This window comes from Gastrolobium bilobum, unplaced genomic scaffold (assembly GCF_033153095.1).
Source record: "Gastrolobium bilobum isolate Gb01-03AN ecotype WA unplaced genomic scaffold, APGP_CSIRO_Gbil_v1 utg15684, whole genome shotgun sequence".
Taxonomy (NCBI): Eukaryota; Viridiplantae; Streptophyta; class Magnoliopsida; order Fabales; family Fabaceae; genus Gastrolobium; species Gastrolobium bilobum.
Genome location: NW_026897693.1, coordinates 20,475 through 36,704, shown reverse-complemented (window position 1 = coordinate 36,704; position 16,230 = coordinate 20,475). Strand labels below are relative to the sequence as shown.

General features: G+C 30.3%; 1 protein-coding gene across 1 annotated transcript; it reads left to right on the top strand.

The window, feature by feature from the left end:
* Window positions 1-617: 617 nt before the first annotated feature.
* Window positions 618-3,954, top strand: LOC133309364 (uncharacterized). Its single transcript, XM_061510129.1, has 11 exons — window positions 618-689; window positions 753-797; window positions 909-1,007; window positions 1,080-1,190; window positions 1,699-1,873; window positions 1,986-2,042; window positions 2,176-2,312; window positions 2,416-2,475; window positions 2,562-2,639; window positions 3,212-3,285; window positions 3,570-3,954. The coding sequence occupies exons 1-11, from the start codon at window positions 618-620 to the stop codon at window positions 3,616-3,618; spliced, it is 957 nt and encodes a 318-aa protein (XP_061366113.1). The 3' UTR covers window positions 3,619-3,954.
* The last annotated feature ends 12,276 nt before the right edge of the window (window positions 3,955-16,230 follow it).

Here is a 16,230-nt window from a genome sequence, read left to right as displayed (position 1 = left end):
CACATACTTTCACGTACATTACTTTATAATTTTTAGCATTTAATTGTACTTTTTTTTACCTTAATTTTTGGATTTTTTAAATGTGCTCCAGGAGCACAATATTATTTGATGGTCCTTTACTAAAAAAAGAAATTTTCTTTTCATTTATATTCTTTTCTTCCTTCTAAATCCCATTTCAATTCTTTTTTTTTTTCTACTTTTGGAAAAAGAGCATAAGCTCCCGGCCTATAATAAACGAGCTCTTAATTTTTATACATGGAGATAACAATATGATTTACAACCATGCATTTTCTAATGTAAAAAATGTAATCCAAATGGCAAATTTCAACACGAGGCAGATTCAGACATACAAATCCTTACTATAACATTAGAGTAGATTAAAATTTTTCTTGCATCTAAGGTCCTAGGAGATTGTTCTTGGGTAGCATCTATAGCCCACTTCCAAACCCATACATAGCGGGTAAACCAGGGCTTTAGGATTATCTTTTATACCCGACCCGTAAGTAAAACACCATCCGCAAAAACCCGTGTCATCTGATCCGAAACGGCACCGTTTCTCAGCGAGACCAGGACTATAAAACGTTGGCGCGTTTGAAACGCAAAGAAGAAGAACGGTGATGGAGTTGCTCAAGTTTTCGAAGGTTAAGCTTCAAGTACAAGCGCTCATTACAGAAGTTCGAGATCTCAGGGTAACGATCTTCGTCCATGGTCGATTCCTCTGTTTCTTCTTCGACTAACTTTGACTCTTTCAGGACAGGGAACGCTCAGCCACCGATCAGCACCGTCATCTCATCCAGGTTTTCGATCTTCTCTCTTTCGATCGATTTTTGTTCAATTAGGTCATTTTTTCGTCGTGTAGCGTTTTTTTTAATGCTGATTTGGTTTGTGATATTCGAGAGCGAGAGCAGAAGCAGAAGCGGAATGAGGAAGAGTGTAGCAGAAAGATACAGGAATTGCAGGGCGAGTTGGCCTCAATCAAAGAAGAGCGCCAGAAACTGGAGAGAAAGGTTTGGGGAATTTAATATTCATGCGGTCGTTGAATTTTTTTAAATAATAATTCATTTTTGTTCGTAATGCAGGTGAATTACCTACAGAACGATAATGTGCTGCTTGAAAACAAGCACAAAGAGTTGAAGGGGGCACTAAATAGCTTACTTCAGTCCAGGGATAATTTTGTGCATGCTTACGAGGTTATTGTGTTTGATTGGCATTTGTTTTATTTGTTATTAAATGTTATTGTATAAATCATGTTAAGTTAGGGAAAAAAGTATAATGCTAAATTGATAAACGAAGTTAGGAAGAGAGGCTCCCCCCCAGCCCTCCCATTTCAATGTTTACAATTACCTTTCACGGTTCAATTAGGCAAATAAACGAAGTGTACCTGAGTTTGATCATAACTGAAAATCTGAAATTGGTAAGGTCAGTTTTGGGACATTTTGTCAGATAACTATGTCATTATAGTAAGCCAATTTTTATTAGAGCATAACTGAAACTTTTCTGACTTGGTGGGTGGAGGGAGCAAGAGTGGGGTTAGTAGGTTTAAACCTTAAGATTTGAGAATTAGGATTTTGGGTGTTGCTGTAGATTTCACCTACACAATGAAGGCTTAAATTTTATAGAGGAACTAATAAATGTAACTTTTCTAATTATGGACTGCCATTGAGTATCTATTTGGATTTCAAAAAATGGGTTATGCAGGAATCTACTTCTCAAATGAAACGTTCAATTGAAACCAAAGATAGGGTGCTCAGTGTACTTTCAGAGAAGATAAACTCTCATCTATTATTATTTGATTCTATAGAGAAGGAGGCGTTTAATATCAAGCAAATTGTGGATAAAGTGCAGCACCTTGTTAATGATAAAGAGGAAATTGGTGAGTAGTTTTCGAACTAGTACTGATTCCAAGGTGTTCTCATTTGTGGGTATTCATACAACCATAGAAGTTTCCTTGCTTATTCAATTATTTTTATTTTTCCTTTATTCAGTGACCAGCTTGAAAATCAAAATGGATCAGGTCTCTGCATTTGAAAAAGCATTTGTTGGTAATTTAGAAATCCGATTACCCTGTTTACATTTTAAAATATGTCAGTATGATAAAAATAATACCTGTATATATGTGCTGTGTTACCTCCCTTGTAAGTTTTATCAGCTGAAAAACTTCCCTTTTTGTTCTAGAAAATATCTCTGACCTAAGAAATAAACTGGAAAACAACGACGCTGAATTAAGAAGAAAGGAAAGAGTCATCTCAGAGCTTGAAGCAAAGCTGGATGCAGCAAAACTTAGCAACAGTAACCAAGCTCAATTAGAAGATATATCCTTACTAGCATGGAATAGTTATCATTATCAAATAACACAAATTTATTTACACTTTCATCTATAGATTATATTTTAAGTATTTTCTTAACCAGCCTTACCTTCAGAAAACTTTATCAGTAAAAGATGCTGAGATACAGAATTTAATTTCAGACAAAGAGGTTTGATATTCTATTTCTTCATTTTGTTTATGACTTCTGATTGGAAGACCCTATGATTTCCTAACTTTTTACAAAATAATCCAAAGGCATTACACTATGAAGTTGGAAGCTTAAGACTCATCTTGCAGAGGATTCAGGACACTTTGACAAATATGAATGAAGAGGTAAATGGAATTCACCAATTTTTAGGTAGAAGGATTTTATTTTTCAACATACAATATCCGACTTCACTCTGATTTCTCTGTTGCGTGTTTAGTTGTCTTATCTTTTTATTTTGGTATCCAAACCGGTTAAATTTGGTTTGAGCATTGTCGGACCCATATTAGAGCCAGCTCTCTCAACACCATTTTCTCCATTCTCAGGATTCGAACTCGAAACCTCTTATTAAGGAAAACAAGCTCCTTGCCACTTGAACCAATGATTGTTGGTGTTGTCCTCTTTTTTAAACTTCATCTATCTATTGTAATTTTCAAAGGTTCCAATTTAATTCTTTTCACCTGGCACTTAGTTTGTTTTAGAGAGACACAAGTGTGGATGTTTAAATGAATACCTGTAAAATTATTCATGTGATTCATAAATTGGGGCTGTCTGCGTAGTTGGATATTTGATATTTTAGTTTCACAATATAATTCGTACTCCACTGTTTTTAGACACCATTCCTAAATCTTAATTAGTTCTAGGTGCAGATTCTATTTTATATATGTATATATCAGTGCAATGGTTTTTTTTATTCCAGGACAAAAGGTTATTCTCATCAATTTTGCAACATAAAGAAGCAAGTGTAATGGATGTGAAGAATGCAGATAATAGGTAAACCCTAACTTATATAATGGTATATCTGTTAACTTCTTTTAGAAATTACTGCTTGAATTTTTAGGCTTATTCAGTACAGACAGAAAATCCATGCTCTGTTGGAGACAGACATGTCTTTTAGAGGCAGGTGGTTGATTATTGGTCATTCCTTCATTCTTGGATTGATGCATATGGTACTTGATAATGAATGAACAGAAGATATTTGTCCTTTTGCAATTTCTAGGCTTATAGATGAACAATTCAACTATTTTATTCTTATTACAATAATGTCACTTTCCTAGGACGGAAGATATTGTTCAAAACAATGAAGTGAAGGCAGAACCCACTTGATTGCTGTCTTAAAAAGGCACAGGTTTTTTCAGTCTTTCGTTTATGTTTCTCAACACTTCAGTAATAGTGATTGGAGCTGACTATGTCAACAACAACCCATATTGTTTAAGAGGAGCCGTAACTTTGAATCATAGCAGTCAAAAGAGGACAATGCATTTTCCTTGACGAAGAATTTTTTCATTTTTTCTTCTCAAACTTCATCGTTAGTAATTCGTTGGTTCATCTCACTCACAAATAAGCAAAGAAGCACCAAACTGCAGTTTCCCCAATTGATCTCTGTGTACAAAAAATTCTTAATTTAGCTTTTTGTTTAAGATTTTCATGTACTTCCAAATTTTGTGATAAATAATAATAATAATTGAAATTCATCCTTATAGTTGCAAAATTCAGTTTCCTAGAGTAATTTAAAAACCAAAAAATATAAAACCAACGGTATCCATGTGCTGAAGATATTTAGCCAATGCATATTTATTAAAAAATCTAAGAGAAGCCATTATAAATGAATAAGGGTAAGGCTGTTGGCAAACTAGTGAAAAAGGTCCTCTCTTGAGTGAGGAGTTTGGAATTGGGTAGTCAATACTATAACTATTATCCGTATATCTTGTGATGGAAGAAAGGAAAGAAAAGGAAAAAAAAAATCTCAATAATGACAGTGTCAGTCATTAGGATGCCACTGAGATAGAACATTCACTTGAAATAAATTTAAAAATGAAAGATTAGAAAAGTAATTAATGACTTACTTCATTATGTAAGGGCATCATCCCTCCTTAGATATTAAAATCTATGGACATAAAAATTAAACTATATATGTAACGAGTAACAAACATGAAGTGCTCTTCAGGGTTCTGCTTAATCATTGCTCTCCCCTCTCTTTCTTTGAATTTGGCCATGGACATTGGATGTTTTGAAATGAAGCTTTAGCTTATTGTAAGCTTGTTATTCATCAGGGATTTGCCTCAGACAATGAGCTCAATCTCTATTTTGAAGGCAAGTGTGGTATGCATTTGTTTAATTGTATACTGAAAATGTTTTGGGCTGACAATGGATTTTGAGATCAAATGAGTTAACAGAATGATTCACTGGCAGTGTGCCTGTTTATTCTGTTGGCTTGCTCCAATCCTTCTTTGGCAGCTTACAGCCAACCGCATCTTTGGTAACTGACGTAAAGGTAAAAGAAATTATCTTTCTTCTCACACAGGCTGTGTGAATTAATGGAAAATTGAATGATGTGCTCTTATATAATTTTAAATTTTGAGCACTTTAAATTGTTATTTGTCCCTTTCCCCTAATGTCTGACCGTATACTTCAGTGTATGGGATACTAATATAATAGGTTTTGGTGTTCAACAATGCAAGTAGGTAATCAACCTGATCAATATTTGATTACTCACACATCCTATTTGATTACGTTGGATATTTAGCCCAAAGAGGCAGAAGTATGAAAATGTTCATATAATGCCACTTCAAAGCATGGTTTCATTGTCACTTTTTTGTATTCTCTCACTATCGTTGGCATTGCTCACAAATTCCTTGTGTATGTTGTCTTGGACATTCATTCGGTAGTATCCGACCATTCGTTTATTTTGTTGTTTAATATTTTCAATACAAATTTCAGGAAGAGGAGAAATAAGACCAGTAGTTGTTTTAAAAAATGCTGTGAAAAAACTGAAGGATAGGAATAAAAATGAATGGAAGAATTTTCAGAAACAGACGTCATTATATAATTTGTATTGCACAATTAAAGAGTGATGGTTCTAGGTTTATCCGAATCTGATGCCATCCCTTTCTTTTTGTCATGTTTCTAGTTTTGGGCTTTCGACTGTCAAATATGTACTTTCCTAGAGTTTACTAATTGCCATCCTTTGATAAGTTCTGCTGAGATCAAGAATCTGTCTTGCTCCTGATTTTGAATGACATAAACCCTCTCATTGATATAAAAAGGGCTTAATTTTCGTCATTTTCCCCAGATCGCCTTTGATCTTCCCTTCCCAAGCTCTCAACATGGAAAGACCTTCGGCACAATGATCCTCAAGGTTTTTCTTCCCCATAAAATTGGTTGCCTGAGAAATGCTAAAGGGTTATTTAACTTATTTCAATTAATTGAGTCTGGGAATTCTATTTCATCTATTACGAAAAAAATGCGTTTTTATTTTTCACTTCGAGAATCTTTCTAGAGCTTCCTTCCTTTGTTTTATTGGTTAGACTTTCTAAAGCTTCTTCGAATTCTATATTCCTAGATAGAGCAGCCTAAGTCGACCTCTATTAAATCAACGGAAATATAAGAATTATCTTGCAATAATTGTACTGTTCATTCCTGCAATTATTTTTTAACTATGTATTTTAAGGAGTACATAATTAAAAAAATTATTTTTAATATTACAACTATGTATTCTCGGGAGTACATAGTTAAAAATAGTTAAAAATGAGTTACAAGATGTCCTGTAAACCCAATACATAGTTAAAAAAATATTGTTAATATTACAATTATGTATTTTTAAAAGTACGTAATTAAAAATGTGATGCAGGATGTTTTGTAAACCCAAATCAACCCTTTAAAAGGTTCACGAACTCCCTTTTTTTTTTAGGTCAGAAAAGTTCATAAACTCTATCCTATTAAATTAAATACATGGACTGGATTACTGTTTACTAAAAAATGGACTGGATCATTTGTTAACCCAATAAACAAAGGCTCTGATATACCAACTCATACGCACTTTGACAATTTCTTATTTCATGACGAAAATTTCTGGTCATTGCACACTAACTTTAAAAAAAATTATATATGAAAAGAGAGAAGATTTTGTGTACCAACAAAAAAAGATATTTAAAATTAAAAAGGAAGAGACACATATTCATATGAAAAGAGAATCTGAATTTGAAATAAATAAATTAAGAATGATACGTAATATTATTTAAAAAATTAGAATAAGAAATTAAGTCTTTTTAGGTGTACTAAGTATGGATGTATGGTTTTGAGATCATATCCCAGTTGATTTTCAATTATAATTTATATTCCATTTGTTTCAAGATATTTGTCGTTTAATATTTATACTAAGTTTAATAGTAATTAAAACACATTTAATTTTGAGAAATTAATTGCATTATATTGAATTAGCCTTTCTCTTATTCTATTTAGTGAAGTTATTAAGAAACAAAAACAAAATTTAAAATTTTAAAAATAATTAATAATTTTTATTTTTTTAAGTGACAAATAATTTGAAATAAATTAAAACTTTTAAAATCATTATTAATTGATATGCATGGAGTAATTTAATAACCTGATCTTTTGCTCGTATGCGTAGACTACCTAGAAGACAGTGATGATTTTGGCGATTGCCAAAGGTAAGTCAACAAGCAGATATAGCTTTCACGAAGAAAGGGAACCTAAAAAACTTACTAGGTAACGTAAACATCTTATGGTTTGTTAACTTTGTACAATATAATATGGGTTATGTTTATCTCATTTTACATGAGATAAACATATCTCCTACACACACAAAAAGGAGTTGGGTCCCACCATTTTTTTTTCTCTCTCCTCTTACATGTGGGTCCCACTTATACTTTTATTTCTATAACATGAGGTAATTCTTTTCCTACAACATAAGAAAAATATATCCCATATAATATTTCCCTAATTGATGCTTCAACCCCATGATTATGACTGAATTGGAGTTTCAACTTATCGCATGCGCTCTCTCTCTCTCTCTCTCTCTCTCTCTCTCTCTCTCTCTCTCTCTCTCTCTCTCTCTCTCTCTCTCTCTCTCTCTCTCCAGGACAAGGTATAACATGTTGTATATTTTTTCAATGAGTTTTGGAATTTGGAACAATCCCATCAAAAAATAAGGAACGAGTTTAGGATTTGAAACAATTCCATAAAAAATAAGTGTGTAAATAGGTTGGGATAAATTAAATTTTAACTTAAATAAGTCATGCCATGTAGAACATTTTGACTCTGATGTAACCAATTAATCTGATGGTGCTATATTATATACTTACATGGACTTTTAAAAATAAAAAGTTAGATCTGTCCTAACGTATGAAACCTATTATAAACTCAATTGTAATAAATTAAGAATTTAATGTTTATGAAGGTAGATAAGTTATTTATATTCATTCCTAAAACGACGTCGTTTTAGGTTTAAAAATTAAAAAATTATAATGAAAAAGACTATTATAACTCTAAAATAAATTATAATTAGAAAAATAACTTGATTTTTGCCTCAAAATGACATCGTTTTGGGCTCACTGTAGATAAGTTATTTACATTGACAGTAGAAAAAATGAACCCATAAATTAAATACAAATTATTTAAGAAATTATAACACAATAATTAATAGCAACAAATCTTATGATAATTAAATAATCTTCCAAAATATTGTGTTATGGTATTAGATATTAAATATTTTTAATTTATATCTATGAGTCTTATTACCGAGTATCATAAATTTAATTGTACTTAAGGAACATTTAATACATTCTATTAAATATTTTTAATCATTTAAAGAAGAAAATAATAAAAAATTTATACTCTTAATATATTAAATACTTTAGTTTCTATGTAGTATATTTTATTTTAAATTTCTCAACTAATGCTCTAAAGATGCTCATTAACAATTTTTTATATTTAATAGTTATTATTTTAATATCTTAATCAATACATTTAAAACATTAGCTAAAATTTTATAAATCAGTATACTAAATATTTATTTAAAAATATTTGATAACCTTTATTAAATATAATCGTATTTTCTTATATCTGAGACTAATTAATAACTTTTTTTATTTGTATAATTATATTAATAACATACTTAAAAAAAGTCTAAATCATAATAAAAAGTCTATATGATTGTTTACCCAAAAAAAAAAGAAGTCTATATGATTAAATGATAGGTGTTGATTTTTTTAAGTAATATTTTTAGGAATAAATAAGAATTATGTTACTGAGAAAAAATTGATGTCATGCAATCACTACAAATAATACAAAGTTTTTGAATACAGTGCATCTTTCACTTTCTTATTATTATTATTTAGTTTGTCATTTATTTTATAGAAAAAAAAATTATTTCTATAACAGGACAAAATCAAAGCACATAGTTTTATGTCAATAATTAATAAAACACTTAATTTAAAAATTATTTTAATGTATCAAAATTAATTTTCCTTTAAAATTTTGTCTAAAATTAATGTATTTTGTGTATGCAAATGTTTTAATCTATGGCCATGAGTCATGACAAAAAGTTTGATCCTTCTGTCAATCTTTTCTAACTTTATTCAAAGCACGAGAAAGAGATACAGGCATGCATCGAGTCAAATCAATTAATGTTCTGACTAATTAACTAGTACATATATTTAAGAGACACTTTGGTAGTAGTGAGCAGCAAGAAATGATGAGAGTTTGCTAAAAGAAAATAGAAAAACAATATCAATATTGAATGAAAGAAGCTGGACGCTGAATCCAGAATTGAATTTGGTCAGATAAAGACAGTCGGCATGGTCAAAGACCATAAATGGCAGTAATAAAAGAATAAATATTTCAACAGACATTTAAGATAAGGTTATCTACGACTATCATTTATAATTATGTTTTTCTGAGAGAATATAATTATAATATTAAAGTTATTTTTTTTCTCTCTCTTTAATTATTTTTCAGAACTTGTTTGCTGCTGTGGAGAGGAACAAAAAATAACTTTAATGTTATAACTATGTTATTCTGAGAGAACATAATTATAAATGGTAGCTATAGATAATCTTATTTAAAGTGACTGTAAAAATATTTTTACCATTTCTCGAAAAGTTAACAGTTCACTCTTTAGTGAAAGTTGGTAAATGGTTGAAAGTCTTTGCAAGGAATCTCGGAGATAGCTCTTCAGTGAAAGTTGAAATTTGAGGATTTTATCTCGGGGTTACAAATAGTCTAGGACCTTGGATACAAAAAAGTCATAATTGTAAAGAACTTTGGAATACACCATTTTAAAAGCTCGCTCAAAGGGTGGGAGTGTTCAAGGCTTTATAAAGGCCATATTAGTTGCTCATCCAATCAATGTGGGACTATATATCTCAACACGCCCCCTCACGCAAGAGCCCTTTAGGCTAGAAGCGTGGAATTGCACAGGCCCAATTTTTGGTTTACCTTTTGTGCTTTTTATTTTATTTTAATTCCACTTTTAAAGTGAGGGACAGTAAGGCTCTGATACCATGTAAAAGGCTCTGATACCATGTAAAGAACCTTGAGGTCACCAGCCCAAAAGCTAACTCAAAGGGTGAGAGTGCCCAAGGCCTTATAAAGGCCATATTAGTTGCCTATCCAATCAATGCAGGACTATATATCTCAACAATAATTGAAGGAGACTCACAAAAGGCCAATAACATGATAAGAGAGGGAGTTGCAGACATCCATCCTCTAGTGGGGCTGGTAAATAAGGTCATCAACCTGAAGAACCTTGATTGGCAGTTGGAGAAGGGAATAGGGTAGCTGAATGGCTTGCTAACTTTGCCACTGCTCAAGGATGGGAGACAGTCATGCTGAATTATCCTCCCGAAAATTGTTTTAGTTTATGAAATAGTGATGTTAGTGGATTAGCCTGGCCTAGTTTGGTTAGAGGCGTGTAGTTTTGCTTTGTATTTCCTTTGTTTTCAAAAAAAATAAAAAATTAACAGTTCACTCTTTAATTAAAGGAATAGTGACCAAAATGCCACTGTTCATCAACTTTTTTATCTAAATGTCACGCAAACAGTATTATTTCCCAATCTGCCATGGGGGCAAGTTCGCTACCCGGTGTAGCGAACTCGGTTTGCTGACGTGTCACGTTTCTAGTGGACACCAACTTGATTTTAACCAAGTTCGCCTACATGGTAGGCGACCTTCATTTTTTTTTATTTTTTTTAAAAAATTTGATACTTGTTATCCATTAAAAATGTGATACGTCAGCAAACCGAGTTCGCTACACAGGGTTGCGAACTTGCCCCCGTGGTATATTGGGAAATAACACTGTTCGGTGGCATTTAGGTAAAAAAGTTGGTGAACAGTGACATTTTGGTCCGTGTTCCTTAATTAAACACGTAGAAAGCCTTAGTTTTTTTTTTTTTTCTTGGAAATTTTGTTTTTCGTTGTAACGTAAATGATACTTTTTTTTAATTTGAGTAAATAATAAAATCAGTTAAATAGAAAACATTTAAATTCTATAAAAAAAAAAATACTTCAATTTGTGTACACAAAATTATATCAGAGTGACAAAAGGTAAAGTAACACACATAATCAAATTAAGTTATCTCCCTTAAAATTATAATAACAAATCGAGTGAATTTATAACTCATTAATTATTCCTAAAAGGAAAAAAAATTCTTCAAAACTATATTTTTTGTATTTACAAGATTCCATTTTTAAACTTTATTTAAAGATAATTAACTTATATATATTATCCATTGGTTCATCAGTTACTAGACTAGTTTGATTCTAATTGTATAAGATTACATAGATGACATAATTCTTTTTATAAAATTTTAATACAACTATATTTTCATAAACTCGAAGTCAACTTCTTATCAGTTAATCTACGTGTGCTATGTGATGTATAATTTGTACTTTAACATCTCATAATAATATCATTTTCTGTAAAACTTATATTTAAAGATTTTTTATAATGTAAATATTTTTCATGATGTTATACATCCACTTCGACATAATGTTGAAGACTTTTACACCTCTTTCTCTATCAATATCTTGGGGGGGGAAAAACACAATGCTTTTGCTCTCGTTACCCATTAAGATAAAAAATATATATTTTAAAATAAAAAAATAATAATTTATATATTTTAAATAATAAGGCTAAGATCTAATATTATAAGAATTGTGCCCAAAGAGTGAATTGTTGGGCCGAAAGTTTTCTAGTTCGAATTTTATCCAAAGTAATTTGAACTATTGGCAAAAAAATTTATGCTCTACTCCTACGATGCACGGACACTGACACGGGATACGGAATACGACACGACTCGACACGTCGACACGTTAATTCTAAAAAATGACATATTTCAACACATTGGGACATGTTTTGATATTAAATAATATTTTTAATATATATAATATAATTTATATTTAATAGATATAACAGTCCATAATAAGTCATTTAACCAATCAAATATTCAAATTTCATAACATAAATATAAAACAAAAATAATTTTTTGTACCTTGTTAATTTTTCATGTCAAATTTCATAACAGAAAAAAAATTGATTTATAAATGATTTTTTTTATTTTTAGTTGATAAAATAAAATGAAGACTAAAAAATAAGTGTGTCCGAGCGTTGACCAAGTGTCCGAAAAAGTTGACTGCGTGTCGGAAAAACGTGTCGGAGCGTGTCGAAGAGTTGAACACGTGTCTTAAAATATTGACCGCGTGTCAGACGCGTATCCGAGCATGTCGGAGCGTGTCAGACATGTATCCGCCACGCACAATTTCAAAAAAATGGCGAGTCTGTGTATTGGAGCTCTACTCTACAAAAAAAAAAATTAGTATCGTCCGAAGGAGTGATGTCGCCACTGGAAAATAAAAAATTAAAGTTAATGTACTTTGATTAAATTAATAATACATATATGTTTAGGAAAAATATTTTCTCATATTGTAGGAGAATTATTTTTTCCTATTCACCGATCATTGAATTTTTTTGCAATATTTTCTTTTATTTTTTAATAGATATGTGTCACACGTAAAATATTTCTATAACATAAGAAAATTTTCAATAAAATTGAAACCGATATGATTATTTACTTAATTTAGAAACAAATTTATCTTAACTATGATTATTTACTTAATTTAAAAACAAATTTATCTTAACGAATCTTTACCTTAAAAAAAGTTCCGCACTTTACTTCATTTATTATTATCTTGATATTGACATTTTGCTTTATTGATTATACTGAATGATTTAAACAGATGTTGGGAAATCTTTCTTTCTTTATATATATATAAAATACATTGGGGTAATATTTCTTTTAGTGACGCAAGTATTCTACTTTTTACGTAATCACGTGTCTTTATTTCGTGATACAAGCCTTTTAAGTTAATACTTATATTGTACACGGAATACTTATTAATAATTCTTAATTACTTTTAAATGGGGACCCATTCTCGTTAATATATCATATTCTTAGCTAATCCATGAAATTCACGACCGTTTTCTCGAGCAAGCAGCTTCTGCCAATTCTTGCCCGTAAAGTTTTAGATTTATTATGGTTTTGATCCCTCCCATGCGTGTTTATTATGCACCACATGTACAGTTATTATATAGTTTTTTTTTTTTGGTGAGCTATATAGTTATTGTTTCTACTTCAAAAACTCATAGATGTAAGCATCCAAAATTAAAATATATGACAATATCAGGCGAATCTTTCTACCTTCCATCTGTTTTCTCCTAAAATATAGAAGTAAAAAATAACCCAGTTAGAATTGACCCAATTGTGGTTTAGAATTTATTTATTATATATTTTGCTTGCACGTAATTAAAAAAATGTCTTTACCTATATATTTACATTTGTGTATGTCATTCAAACTCAAAATAAATAAATAAACAAATAAATAATAACATAAAAAACAATATGTGATAGATGTTCTACCCAAATAAAATTCACTCAGTACTAAATTATTAACAACTTCATTATTAACAAAGTATTGGCTTTCTACTTAATATAAAATAAAACTAAATTAACAAATTTTTGGTTTTCCAAGTATAGGGATATAATATTCCTTCTTATTTCTAAAAAAACCCTACTTCTCGAAGAATATGAAGGTCATACCTTGCTTGAATTCAGTGCTGTGTTGCACCAACTTCAGTGTTTGCAATTGTTGAAATAAATTATTCTATTATCGTTCCCAATGTCTGTGATCTCTGTACTTAATTGATTCTTTATTCTAATCTCCTTTTATTATTGCAAAGCGTGTTGAAAGGGTAACAATATCGTGTAAGCAGGAACATTGGCTCCCTAGGGATGCGTGTCTTTATTAAAATTGTCTCGCAAAGAGCACTAACTTGGATCCACAATTAGTGAATCAAATTGTGGATGTGGCCATTAAATGATCTCACAAAAGCATTTTTTTTTTAGATGAGCATATGCATGCATGAAGGTTTGGTTAGCATAATTCTATATGTCTCTGACTTTCTAGCATCGTATCTTATTTTAATTGTTCAATAGATTTCATTAGCGTGGTTTTATTTACTGAATTCTCTCAAAATTCCTTTATCCCCTTCCTTTTACTATTTTGAATAAAAACAATTATATGGTTGCAGATAAATCTATTTAAACATATTGATTCTTTTTTCCTTTTCTTTTTAATGTGAACGACGTACATCATAATAATGAGGGTGGAACCGTTTTTTCATTATTCATAAGCAATAAATATTTTTCCTTTTTTATGCTACAGTCACATAATAATGAGTGAATTTCCCTAATTTTTATTTCTCTTTTCTTTAAAATAAAACTCATTCACTTTTAATATTTTTTCCAAATTTAATACTTTTTTTCTTATTTGGAAGAATATTGTGACAATCAAGTTGTGTTACTACCAAGTGACTACCAATTAATCTCACTGTTAGATCGATTATGTTGATCCAACGGTTATATTTATTTCCATCTTTGTATGGTCATGATTCTCCATATTTAAAGTGAAAACATTAAATATGAGAAATCATAACCATACAAAGGTGAAAATAAATATAAAGTATTAAATTTGAGAAATCATGACCATACAAAGATGAAAATAAATACAACCATTGGATCAAAATAATCGATCTAATGATAAAATTGATTGATAGTCACTTGGTAGTAACACAACTTAGTTGTCACAATATCCTTCCCCATCATATATTTAATATATCTTTTCTTCTTCCTAAGCATTGGCTCGATCCTAAGATATGTGCTTTCTTCTCGTTTGCATACTTTATCTATTGATTTGAGTATCCAAATTCTTACCTACGGGAGCGTTTGGTACAAGCAATTTTTTTTTTTTTTTACTAGGTACATATAATTAGTGGGGAAATAGTTGCAAAATAAGATTAGTGAAATTTTTTTTTAAAAATTATTTGGTAGACTGAAATATTACCAGTAAAATTATCTTAAGTTTACTAAGATTATATTTGGTTGAAAGTAAAAAATTGATGGGAAAATATATCAAAAATTCAAAAATACCCCTTACAAATAGAGATATCTGAATTGAAAAATAAACACCGATGAAAAGTGATGTTGGACACAAAAATACGGACCACATGTGTTTAGAGGAGAGAGGAATCTGATCAAGGGCATTTTCATAACAAACATGGCGCCAAAATTTTCACTTACCTAGTTATTTGCACATACCACCTCTAAGGTGGTATTCCGAGACAGTGATTTGGATACAAATTTACACACACTGCAACATTTCATGGGGAAAGAGGTTGCCTGGTTTCATTTCTCACACTCTTCTACCAAACACAGCAAAATTCAATAACTACTCTTATTTATCCACCAATCCCCCTAAAAATCACCTACCAAACACCTCTTATTTCCATCGAAGTATATAAAGGAATTACTCACAACAATCATCAACCAAGTAAAAATGAAAAAGAATCGAACAATTATATTATATTCTTGGAAAAACTTCAAAATTCTATGTAAGTTTCCTTTAAAATCACTTACCTTTTCTTCAAAATTTTGAATCATTTACATCTTTATTTAAAATTTCTTTATTACTTACCCACAACTTAGGGGAATAAGTAATAAAAAAATTTAAGTCAGGAGTATAAATTATGCAAAATTTTGTGGAAGAATAAATGATTTTGAAAAAACTTAAAGAGGAGTTATTGAAGTTTTTCCAACATTTTTTTTAATACATTGAAAGTCATTATCACACTTGGAATTCTTGATACACCCAAAGTTCAATTCTATTAGCCTAGTCACACCAACTCAAACCAGGCCAAGTAACCTAATATATTTTAATTTAATTCGTGGTCACGTGTTAAATTATACACCAACTTTTTGTGTGTTTTGATTTATTCACTCAAAAGAGTGTTTCTTTTATTTAAACTCACAAAGTATTTTGAGCAATATTTAAATTAATAGAGAAATATTTTTATTTGATAATGGTAATTCAAAGTACACAAATCAACATTTAAGTTCGTCAAATAAAAATGGAGGTAGAAGTAATGTATTTTTTTGACCTCCTTGTAGAACGGTCAATTGTCAAGTTCTCTAACTTTATAATGGTGTTTGGTACCTGGAATTCTCCAGAATTTCTGGAAAATTAAATTTTTTTAAATTTTGTATTTTCGGGTATTATCGTAAACTGAATGTAAAAATTATATTTTTCAAAATCGATATTCTCGGATAAAAAAAAATTTCTCCTCTGCCAAACGCGTATTCAGAATACACTGATAATTGATTAAATACTTGAGAAAACAGTTATTGGTCTTTGTTAAGCTTCGATAGAAAAGCCCTGAAAATGACAAATATATAAGATTTTATCAATACTCGATCGATTAATAAAAGAAAAAGACATGACAAAGGAATTCAATAATAACGCAAAACAAAATGAAATCAATATAAAAAAGAACTTGAATTGGACTTTTATTCAACAACTTTCCTATTG

What these genes read in the sequence shown, in the direction of transcription:
- LOC133309364 (XM_061510129.1), top strand. Translation starts at nt 618, where the DNA reads ATGGAGTTGCTCAAGTTTTCGAAGGTTAAGCTTCAAGTACAAGCGCTC. An exon ending in CAGAAGTTCGAGATCTCAGG is followed by an intron (nt 690 to 752) that starts GTAACGATCTTC and finishes TGACTCTTTCAG; the next exon opens with GACAGGGAACGCTCAGCCAC. An exon ending in ACCAAGCTCAATTAGAAGAT is followed by an intron (nt 2,313 to 2,415) that starts ATATCCTTACTA and finishes AACCAGCCTTAC; the next exon opens with CTTCAGAAAACTTTATCAGT.